The sequence below is a fragment of the Dromaius novaehollandiae genome, chromosome 1, assembly GCF_036370855.1.
Source record: "Dromaius novaehollandiae isolate bDroNov1 chromosome 1, bDroNov1.hap1, whole genome shotgun sequence".
Lineage (NCBI taxonomy): Eukaryota > Metazoa > Chordata > Aves > Casuariiformes > Dromaiidae > Dromaius > Dromaius novaehollandiae.
In genome coordinates this window covers 217,996,385-218,007,262 of record NC_088098.1, presented here as the reverse complement: position 1 = coordinate 218,007,262, position 10,878 = coordinate 217,996,385, and the positions used below count along the sequence as shown (strand labels likewise).

The window sequence follows — 10,878 nt, the reverse complement described above, 5'->3', positions numbered from 1 at the left end:
CCTGTCCCAGATGCTGCTCCTCTCCCACCTCTGCTCCAGTCCCATCTCCTGCCTCTCTCCCACCTCTGCTCCAGTCCCATCTCCTGCCTCTCTCCCACCTCTGCTCCTGTCCGACGTCCAAACCTCTGCCCTCCCCGTTGCTGCGGCCCCCGCTGCTGCTCTTTCCCCCTTACCCACAGGTCTTTGGTTTGAGAGCAGACGGCCAGTGGCATCATCACGACGTCCTGCAGTAGCATCCGGGGCTGGGGTGGTCACCGGGGCCGGGGTCAGGGCTCCGCAGCCTCCCGGGGCAGCACGCGGGGTCCCCGGCTGCTGCCACCGAGCAGGAATGGTGACAACGAGCAGGAACGGTGACACCATGCAGGAACAGTGATGCCATGCAGGAACGGTGACACCGAGCAGGAACGGTGACACCATGCAGGAATGGTGACACTGTGCAGGAACGGTGATGCCATGCAGGAATGGTGACACCGAGCAGGAACGGTGATGCCGTGCAGGAACAGTGACACTGCAGGAACGGTGATGCCATGCAGGAACGGTGACACCGAGCAGGAACGGTGACGCCGTGCAGGAACGGTGACACCGTGACGGCTCCTGCCCCATCTGCAGCCTTGCCCACGCAAACCGCTGCCACGCAGAGCCCTGTGTGGGGCTCGCCCCACTGAGCCCCTCTGCAGCCCCCCCGTGGGTCTGCACCCCCCCCCCCCACCGACCGCAGGAAGCCGGCGGCTTCTTCAATAAATTAAGTTTTATTTGGATTAGTATAATTTGCAAACGGGTTCAATAAATTACAGAACAGTTTAAAAAAAAGGAAAAAAAAAAAAAGGAAAAGAGCTCATCCGGCATCCGAGTGGGTCCCCGCGCACCCGGGACGGCGCCGCGGCGGGGGCCGATGGGGGGGGGGGGCAGCAGGGCACGAAGCTGGCAGCGGCCTGGGGGGGGGGGGGTTCCCGCACCGGCTGCCCACCGGCTCCGTGGGAAATCCCACGGGATCACCCCATCCCACGGGATCGCCCCGCCGCCGCTGCTGCAGAAGCTACACGAACACACACACACACACGGCCGCGCGCACGGCCGCACCTCACCCAGCGCCGGCGGCGACACTAAGCACACCACGAAAGTCCTCCTCCGGCCGGAGCAGCCCCAGGAAGCGGCCGGAGCCGGGGGAGCATCCCGGCTGCACTGGGGCTCGCGCCCTTTGCAAGGCCCGGCGCGACGAGCCGGGTGCCTCCGGCTGCCCCGGCATCGCGGCAGGGTCCCATCCTGCTCCCGGCGGAGCGGCGATGCTCCGGGGGCTCCCGTGGGTCCGGCTCCTCCGGCGACAGTCCCGGCTCCGGCGGGCAGAGCCGCTCGCCCCAAAGCCCCCCAAAGCGCCCCAAATCCCCGTGCGCCGGCGGGGGCTTGTCCCTGTCCTGCCCCCGGCACCGCGGAGGGCGGCCGAGCCCGGTCCGTGGCTCGAGCATCCCGGCGGCTCGCCGAGCGCCTCCGGGGCGCGGAGCCCGCGGAGCAGCCAGCATCCCGTCCCGCATCCCGGCGGGGATGCGCCGTCCCCCCGCAGCCCCCCCGGCACCGGCCCCACTGCAGGAGGGCGGCGAGGGGCAGCTGGTGGGGGGCAGGCTGGGGGGGGGGGGGGGGGAGGCCACGGCCCCCGGCTCATCAGAAGAGGTTGGTCTTGAGGGCGTTGGGCTTCCTGTGGAAGGAGGAGAGGACGCCGGAGAAGGGTCCCGGCACGGCGTCGGCCGGCTGCCAGGCCTTGAGGAGGTCGGCGGCGTTGGCGGTGCCGCTGCTGGTGCTCACGCCGGGCCAGACGGGCGCCTTCAGGGGCGGCGCGGGGTGGCCGGGCCCCAGCGCTTGCCCCACGCCGGGGCTGGGGCTCAGGCTGCCGCCGGGGCTGCTCAGGCCGCCCGGGGCGGGCAGCGAGGCCGTGCTGTCCGGCGTCGGGCTGCAGTTCGACTCCTTGGACTCGTCGTCCTCCGACGAGGAGCGCGGGTCGGACTTCTTGCCGGCGCCGGGGCCGGTGCCGGTGCCGCCGGTGCCCTTGGCGTTGGCAGCGCGCTCCTGCTTGCGAAACTTGGCGCGCCGGTTCTGGAACCAGACCTGCAGCGGGGCCCGGGGGGGGGGCCAGGTCAGGGGGCCCCAGCCCAGGCTCTGCAAGCGGCCCCCGGGCCCAGGCTGGCTGGGGACGGAGCTCCCGGCGGCTGGGGGTCCCCCCCGTGCAGGGCGCCGTGGGCAAATCCCCCCCCATCCTGAGTGCGGACCGGGATGCTGCTTCCGTGCCGAGCTCTTCCCGGCTCGCTGCTCTGTTCCCGGCCCTTTCCCGGGCTGTGTCTGCTGCTCCGAGCCTGTGCAGCCCCGTGCACCCTGGCATGGCCCCGTGCACCCCGGCATGGTCCCTTGCACCCCGGCACAGCTCCGTGCACCCCAACACTGCCCTGTGCACCCCAGCATGGTCCCATGCATCCCAGCACAGCCTCGTGCACCCCGGAACAGCCCCCTGCACCCTGGCATGGCCCCGTGCATCCCAGCACAGCTCCGTGCATCCTGGCATGGCTCCTTGCACCCTGGCACAGCCCCGTGCATCCTGGCACAGCCCCGTGCACCCCGGCATGGCCCCGTGCATCCCAGCACAGCCCTGTGCATCCCAGCGCAGCCCAGCCCCGTGCACCCCAGAACAGACCTGTGCATCCCGGCACAGCCCCGTGCATCCCAGCGCAGCCCCGTGCATCCCAGCGCAGCTCCGTGCACCCCGGCACGGCCCCGTGCACCCCTCCTTCTCCAGATCAGCACCCACCTTGCTCCCCAGGTTCCCTTTTGCTTCGAAATTGCACCCGCGCGCCTGCCCTTTGCAGGGACCTCGTCTCCTCTGCACAGCCACAAACCGACGCCTCCCTCCCCAAAGCCCGGGCGCTCCCGGCTGCCCGGCACCGGCTAAGGCTTCGGAGCTGCCCGGGACGCGCACAGGGCGGGAGCCCCCCGGGGCTGAGGCTGGAGGAGGGCGCTGGACCGCCGGCTCCGTCTGCGGAGGAGCCCCCCCGCCGAGCCCGCTGCGCAGCCGGGACCCCCGCCGCAGGGGCTGGCACCGCCGGGGACGCCGGCCACCGGAGTAGCGACCGGCTGTGAGAAGCAGATCCCGCCGCGGGGGCTGCGCCGGCAGCGAAGCACATCGCTCCCCGTGGGGCGTTTTCCTGACTCAGTGCCTTTTGCTGCGGCCCCTTCGGCAGCAAAGCGGCAGGTCCCGGGTCCCCGGAGCTCTGCGGCAGCCGGGGCGGGAGCTTGGCCCCTCTGCGAGCTCCGTCCCGGCATCCCCGGGGCGCGGGGGCCACCCGCCGCCCTCCCCAGCCGCCGGGGCCGCGCTGCTCACCTGCACCCGCGCCTCGGTGAGGTCGATTTTGAGGGCGAGCTCCTCCCGCGTGTAGATGTCGGGGTAGTGCGTCTCGGCGAAGACCCTCTCCAGCTCCTTCAGCTGGGAGCTGGTGAACGTGGTCCGGATCCGCCGCTGCTTCCGCTTCTCGTTGATGCCCGACGGGTCCGAGAAGAATTTGTAGGGCACTGGGGAAGGAGAGGCGGGCGTGAGCGGCGCCGGGCACAGCGGCAGGGCCAGCGGGGCAGGGAGGGCAGCACCGGACAGGAAGGGATGCACTGGGCAGGGATGCACCGGGCAGGATGCACCGGGCAGGACGGGAAGGGGTGCACCGGGCAGGGATGCACCGGGCAGGATGCACCGGGCAGGACAGGAAGGGATGCACCGGGCAGGGATGCACCGGGCAGGATGCACCGGGCAGGACGGGAAGGGATGCACCGGGCAGGGATGCACCGGGCAGGATGCACCGGGCAGGACGGGAAGGGATGCACCGGGCGGGACAGACAGGGATGCACCGGGCAGAGGCAGAGCACACCGGGCAGCGCGCACTGGGCAGGCAGGGATGCACCGGGAAGGACGGGCAGGGACGCACCGGGCAGGATGGGCAGGGATGCACTGAGCAGGGATGCACCAGGCAGAGCAGTCAGCGTGCACCGGGCAGGGATGCACCGGGAAGAATGGGCAAGGATGCACCGGGCAGAGCGCACCGAGCAGGATAGACAGGGATGCACCGGGCAGGACGAGCAGGGATGCACCGGGAAGAATGGGCAGGGATGCACCGGGCAGAGCACACCGAGCGGGACAAAGGGGGATGCACTGAGCAGGACGGGCAGGGATGAGCCAGGTGGAACGGGCACGGATGCACCGGACAGAGCGTACTGGGCAGGGATGCACCGGGCAGGACAGGCAGAGCGCTCCGGGCAGGATGCACTGGTCGGGATGGGCAGGGATGCACTGGGCAGGATGCACCGGTCGGGATGGGCAGGGATGGAGCCGGCAGTGATGCACCGGTCGGGACGGGTAGGATGTACCGGGCAGGACGGGCAGTGCACACCGGGCAGGGATGCACCAGTCGTAACAGGCAAGGATGGACCGATCGGGGGGGGCAGGGATTCACCGGGCAGGGACGCACTGATTGGGGCGGGCAGGGCTGCACCGGGCAGGATGCACCGGGCAGGATGCACCGGTCGGGACGGGCAGGGATGCACCGGGCAGGGCACACCGGGCAGGGATGCACCGGGCAGGGATGCACCGGTCGGGACGAGCAGGAATGCACCGGGCAGGGCGCACCGGGCAGGGATGCACCGGTCGGGACAGGCAGGGATGCACCGGGCAGGGCGCCCCGCGGCCGGGCGCTGCCTCCGCGCCGCCCCGTCGCCGCCCGTTCGTTGCCGCCCGGCGGGGCAGCGGGGCAGCGCGGCGGCCCGGGCGGGCGGCGGCGGCGGCGGGGCCGGGGCCGGGGCGGGGGAGCGCGGCCGGGGCGGCGGCGCGGCCCCTTCGTTGGCGGCGGCAACGAAAGCGGGGCCGGGCGGCGGCGGCGCCGTCGGAAGCGGCGCGGGGCGGCGGCGCGGGCGGCCCGAGGCCACGGTGCGGGGCGCGGGGCAGCGGCGTCGGGGGCGGGGGGGGGCCGCGTTACCTGCGGAGTAGGGCGAGGGCTGGTGGTCGCGCAGGGCGCCCAGGGCGCAGTTGGCGGTGGCGAGCGGCGGGCAGGCGGGGCCGGCGCCGAAGCCGCCGCGCATGGGGCTGTACTGGAAGGTGTTGGCCTGGCTGCAGGAGCTGAAGTCGTAGGCGGACGCCTCCATGGCGGCCACGCAGGAGTCGTAGGAGTTGAGGTAGGAGTAGTCCATGGCGAACATGGAGCGGCGCCCGGCCGGGCGCCCCGACGGCCCCGCTACCTCGGCCGCCGCCGCGCCGGCCCCGGCCCCGCTCCCGCTCCCGGCCCCGGCCCCGGCCCCGGCCGCGCCGCCCCCGGCCGCCTCGCCATGCGCCGCCCGCGCCGCGCCGCCGCCCGCGCCCCGTAATATAGCGGCGGGGGCGACGGGCGGACAATGGCTGGCGGCGTCGGGGGCTTTTGCATGACAATATCTCCCGGGGACCGCGGGCGCAGCCGGAGCGGGCGGAGCCGCCTCCCCCCCCCCCTCCCCCCCGCCGCCGCCCCCCGCCCTTAACCCTTCGTGGCACCCGCCCGGCCCGGCCCGGCCCGGCCCCCGCTGCCGCCGCCCCGACGGGGCGCCCGCGCTGCGCACGTCGGGGCGGCGAGGTGGGGAGCTGCCCGGAGCCGTGCGGGCCTGCCCCGGCCCCCCGCTGCCCCCCGCCTGTCCCCAGCCCCGTCTTCCACCTCCCCAGCCCCGTCGGCCCTGTCCCCATCCCCCTCCACATCCCTTTCCCTGTCCCCATCCTCATCCCCATCTCTTCGCCATCCCCCTCCACATCCCCATCAGCCCTGTCCCCGTCCCCATCCCCCCTGCATCCCCGTCCCTTCTCCATCCACGTCCCCAGCCCCGTCGCCATCATCCCCTTCCCCGTCCCCTCTGCATCTCCAACCCTTCTCCATCCCCCTCCATGTCCCCAGCCCCATCGTCCCTGTCTCCGTCGCCATGCCTGTCCCTTCCTCATCCCCATCCCCTCTGCATCCCCATCTCTTCTCCATCCCCCTCCACATCCCCATCACCATCGTCCCTGTCTCCATCCCCATCCCCATCCCCATCCCTGTCCCCGTCCCCTCTGCATCCCTGTCCCTTCTCCGTCCATGTCCCCAGCCCCCTTGGCCCTGTCCCCAGCCCCATCCCCTCTACATCCCCGTCCCTTTTCCATCTCCCTCCATGTCCCCAGTCCCAACATCCCTGTCTCCATCCCCATCCCCGTCCCTGTCCCCATCCCCTCTGCATCCCCGTCCCTTCTCCATCCATGTCCCCAGCCCCATCAGCCCTGTCCCCATCCCCGTCCCTCTGCATCCCCGTCCCTTCTCCGTCCCCGTCCCCGTCCCCTTCCTGCTGTGTCTCTCCCGGCAGCCCCACGGGCCCGGCCGGCCCCACATCCCGCCCGACCCACGGCCCCCTCTGCCCCTGCGCTGCTGCGCTTTGCCCACAGCCCCCCCGGCGCGGGACCCCCGGGCCCCTGGCCCAGCCCAGCTCTGCCAGGCGCGGGGGGGGGGGGTCGGCCCCGTTGTGCCCCGAGAGCCGCGCTGCAGCCGGGAGAGCGGCCGCACCGGCGGGGGGGGGGGGGGTTAAACCCGGGTGCCCAGCGCAGCTCCCAAAAATGAGCCCCCACCCCAGGTGACCATGCACAGCGGCCCCTGACCCACGGCCCCCCCCGGCCGCCCTGGCTCTCCAAGGCCCCTCGTCAGGCCCTGGGGATGCCACGGTCCGAGGTGAAGGCTCAGCCCCTTCTCACAAGCTCCCGCGGGGAGGGGGTGGGGGGGGGTTCGGCAGGACCGGGGGGGGGCATTTTCAAGACAAACACTTTCACTAAAGAGGATTTAAAAGTCTAATTACGGGCCCGGCCGAGGGCTTTGTGTCCCCTGCCCGGCTGCCCCGCGGGGGCTCGCTGTCCTGGCGGGGGCTCCGGCCCCCCGGGAGGGCGGATAACGGCCCGGCCGGGGTCCCGCGCAGGGGCCCAGCATCCCGGGCTGCCCCAGCTGCGCGTCCGGGGCGCTGCCTCGGCACCCGGGCAGGTTGCTAAACAAGTTAATTAGATCACGGAGCTGGCGGCTGGCTGGTGAAAGAGAGCCCCAACTGTCAGGCTGCTGGAGTTGTGAAAAAGTTAATTCAATTAAGTTTTCCCTCTAAACTAATTAGGCAGCAATCTGCCACGCAAGGAGCTGCTGCTATTGCTACCCGGAGCCAGGGGCAGAATGAGGGGGGAGGGGGGGCGGAGGAAGATGAGGGGGATGAAGGGGGAGAGGGGAAAGAGAGCCAGGGACAAAGGGGAGGCTGGACCGCGGACGGGAAGGTGCCGCGGAGCGGAGCAGGGAGCGAGGGAAGGGGAGCGGCGTCCGCGGCACCCGCCCCGGCTGGGGGACCCAGTGCTGGGGGGCATCCGAGGCCCGTGGCCCTGCCAGGTGCACCCCGGTCCAGCAGCAGTGATGCTCCTCGACTCGGCTCAGCTGTGGAGCAGGGACGATGCCCTGGGCGCAGGGACGATGCTGTGGGTGCAGGGAGGATGCTCTGGGTGCAGGGAGGATGCCTGGACGCAGGGAGGATGCCCTGGGCACAGGGACGATGTCCCAGGTGCAGGGACGATGCCCTGGGTGCAGGGACGATGCTCTGGGTGCAGCGAGGATGCCCCAGGCGCAGGGATGATGCCTCGGGTGCAGGGACGATGCCCTGGGCGCAGGGACGATGCTGTGGGTGCAGGGAGGATGCTCTGGGTGCAGGGAGGATGCTCTGGGTGCAGCAAGGATGCCCCAGGCGCAGGGATGATGCCTCGGGTGCAGGGACGATGCTCTGGGCACAGGGACAATGCTGTGGGTGCAGGGAGGATGCTGTGGGTGCAGAGAGGATGCCCTGGGCACAGGGACGATGCCCCAGGCGCAGGGAGGATGCTCTGGGCGCAGGGCGGATGCTCTGGGTGCAGGGACGATGCTGTGGGTGTAGAGATGATGCCCTGGGTACAGGGATGATGCCCTGGGCACCGTCAGCACCATCTGCCTGAGCCTGCAGGCAGCCCGGCCGCTGCCCGGAGGGGTGACAGCTTCATCACGGGGATGAGGCAGAGGGATGCAAAAATCTCACATACTGGTGGCAACACCACTGCTTCGGTAGCAACAGGTGCAAAATTGGGCTAGGAGGGGCATTTCCGAGGACCCAGATGACCTACAGAAGGGCTGCCCAGGCTGCAGGGCCCCCAGGGCCCCTCCCCAGCCCTGTGCCGCTCCCCAGCACCGAGCCCATAACTGGGGAGCTGCATTAACGTGAGCCAGGGACCCGCTTCGGGCTCAAACACAGACTCCCATCCAGTTGCATGCCAGGTGCCGAGCACCGAGCACCGTGGCTCTGGGCCGAGCACAGTGTCACCAGCCCATCCCCTGTCCCCGCCAGGCCGCTACCTCCCGGCGTAACCCCACGCGAGCCGGAGCAGAGCCGCGATGTGCTGGCCGGGTGCATCGGCGCTGCCCCGCACCGCTCGGAGCAGCGGGTGGGCGGTGGGCGGCGAAACTGCCCCGTAAAACCGAAGGGGACCCGGCCGCGTCGCCCGCTCGCTCCGGTTTGGCTTTGGCGCCTGAGCCAGCGCCTCTGCCCGACTCCGAGGCTTCCTGGGAGGATGGGAGCGAAGCTGCACTCCGGGGCTCGTCCCCCCGCGCTGATGAACGGGGACGTGGCAGCTCTCCCGCTGCCGCCCTGGCGGAGCCCACGCTGTGGGGAGCCGCCCCCACGCAGCCCCCCGGCCCCGCTGGTGCCCCACGAGTGCTGGGTGCGTGGGGTCCCCGGCACCGGGGCTGGCTGCGCTGCGGAGCCCGGCTGGCCCCGGCACCCCGGCTGGGCACGTGGCTGGGAGGACGCGGGGCTGCTGGGGAGCCAGGGATGGGATAGCGTGTGTGGGGCAGGAGGGCGTGCGTGGGGCAGGATGGTGTGCAGTGGGGCAGGAGAGCGTGCAGTGGGGCAGGATGGCATGCACTGGGGCAGGATGGTGTGCAGTGGGGCAGGAGAGTTTGCAATGGGGCAGGAGTGTATGCAATGGGGCAGGACTGTGCAATGGAGCAGGAGAGTGTGCATCGGGGCAGGACGGTGTGCAGTGGGGCAGGATGGTGTGCAGTGGGGCAGGACAGCGTGCAATGGGGCAGGACAGCGTGCAATGGGGCAGGACGGTGTGCAATGGGGCAGGACAGCGTGCAATGGGGCAGGACAGTGTGCAGGGGCCCTGGGGGAGAGGGATCGGGCAGCACGGGGCCACCAGCACCCTGACCTCGGTGCCCAGCAGCCCCACACTCGCTGCCAGGGGACAGGGAGGGGCCAGGTCACCACGTCCCCAGCGCAAGGGCCACGTCCTGCTGCGGGGTGGGGGCAGATCCCCTGTCCCTGTCCCCACGAGGCACCGCGGCTGCCGGGGCAGACACAGGACGGGCTGCAGCCCCTGCCCTGCCTTCACCAGGCGCCCGAGCAAGGAGCGCTGCTGCTGCAGAGACCCGACGGGTCAACGCCGCTCCCGGATCCGGGGACGGGTCCCCATGCTGGAGGCTCCCGCTGCCACCGCCGCTTTGTTTGCGGTGACAAAGCCCGGACTCGGGGCGCTGCGAGGCCCCTCCGCTCGCTGCAGCTCGCCTGCCCCTAATCGAATTAGGAGCCCGGCACGGGGCTGAAGGCTGGCAGTAATTGAATTTCTCCCGTCACAGCCTGATGTTTCTCCCCTCCAGATCTTGCCTGGGTTTTATTGTTTCTGGGACCGGCTGCGGTGGCGCATTTATTTGATCTGTCACAGGGAGCCCTTTAACCCTCTGCTGTTTGCTTAGAGGCACGCCGGCTCCTTTCCGCAAACACAATTAAAAACAAATAAAACAATTGGGGTGTGGGGGGGGGCAATGCGGCCCCGGCTGCGGATGCTCCTGCGTGCCGGTGGCTTCGCCTCGCTGCTCCCCGGGGTGCTGGCACGGAGTAACATGGCACTGTGCAGCGTGGCACGGCACGGCACGGCACGGCACGGCACGCCTGGCCGTGGGCTCCCTGCTCTCCCTGCATCCCAGCCGGCAGCTCCGGGGCTGCCCGGATCCCTGGGCTGCGTTGCTGCTGGTTGCCAGTGCCTGGACCTGCGTGGGGGAGTCCTGGGTTTAGCCGCGGGGTCCCTGGGTTGGTCCCCTCAGTGCTGTGCGGCACTGCTGCGTGCAGCTGTGCACAGCTGTGCACATCCATACACACCATGCACAGCTGTGCACAGCCATACACAGCCATACACACCATGCACAGCTGTGCACAGCCATACACAGCTGTGCACAGCCATGCACACCATACACAGCCACGCACACCCATGCACAGCCATGCACAGCCACGCACACCCATGCACAGCCACGCACACCTATCGACAGCCATGCACAGGTGTGCAAGGTCATGAGCAGCCACACACCCCCCCCCCGCACACACCCGCCGGCACGGTGCCGCCAGCTCTGCCCCACGCGCAGGCAGAGGATGCGCAGCTCCGGGGCTGGAGCCAAGAGCTGCCGCCCCCTCGCTCGGCCCCGGCACAAACCCCCTCCTGGCTTCCACGGGTCGGGCGCGGGATGCGCGGGGACGCGTGGCCGCGCAGAGCTGGGCCAGGCTGTGCCGCACCCCGAGGAGCAGCCTCAGCAGGGCCGTGGGGGGCTGCACGGCGCGGGACCCTGCCGCAGGCGTCCCACCGCGGCTCTGCTCGCGGCTCTCCGGCGCTGGGGGCACCGGGGCCGGGCCGTGTCCCTCGGCACCGCGGCTGGGCAGACCCCCGAGGTGGGAGACCTCGCGGTGGGACGGGGCAGAGCTGGCGGATGGCAACGCACCATCGGAGCAGCACCTGGCAGGGTTTTTGGGGGGGCTGCTGTGGTGCTTTGCGTG

At 71.0% G+C, this 10,878-nt stretch overlaps 1 protein-coding gene across 1 annotated transcript; it reads right to left on the bottom strand.

The window, feature by feature from the left end:
- Positions 1–1,400: 1,400 nt before the first annotated feature.
- Positions 1,401–5,237, bottom strand: PHOX2A (paired like homeobox 2A). Its single transcript, XM_064505293.1, has 3 exons — positions 4,998–5,237; positions 3,362–3,549; positions 1,401–2,097 (listed from the first exon to the last, which is right to left on the bottom strand). The coding sequence occupies exons 1-3, from the start codon at positions 5,215–5,217 to the stop codon at positions 1,657–1,659; spliced, it is 849 nt and encodes a 282-aa protein (XP_064361363.1). The 5' UTR covers positions 5,218–5,237; the 3' UTR covers positions 1,401–1,656.
- Between the last annotated feature and the right edge of the window lie 5,641 nt (positions 5,238–10,878).

Bases quoted from the DNA above. Each gene is read 5' to 3' on its own strand.
- PHOX2A (XM_064505293.1), bottom strand. From the start codon at position 5,217: ATGTTCGCCATGGACTACTCCTACCTCAACTCCTACGACTCCTGCGTG. The intron at 3,550-4,997 runs GTAACGCGGCCC...CTCCTTCCCCAG, and splicing joins GCCCTCGCCCTACTCCGCAG to TGCCCTACAAATTCTTCTCG. The intron at 2,098-3,361 runs GTGAGCAGCGCG...GCCCCGCTGCAG, and splicing joins TCACCGAGGCGCGGGTGCAG to GTCTGGTTCCAGAACCGGCG.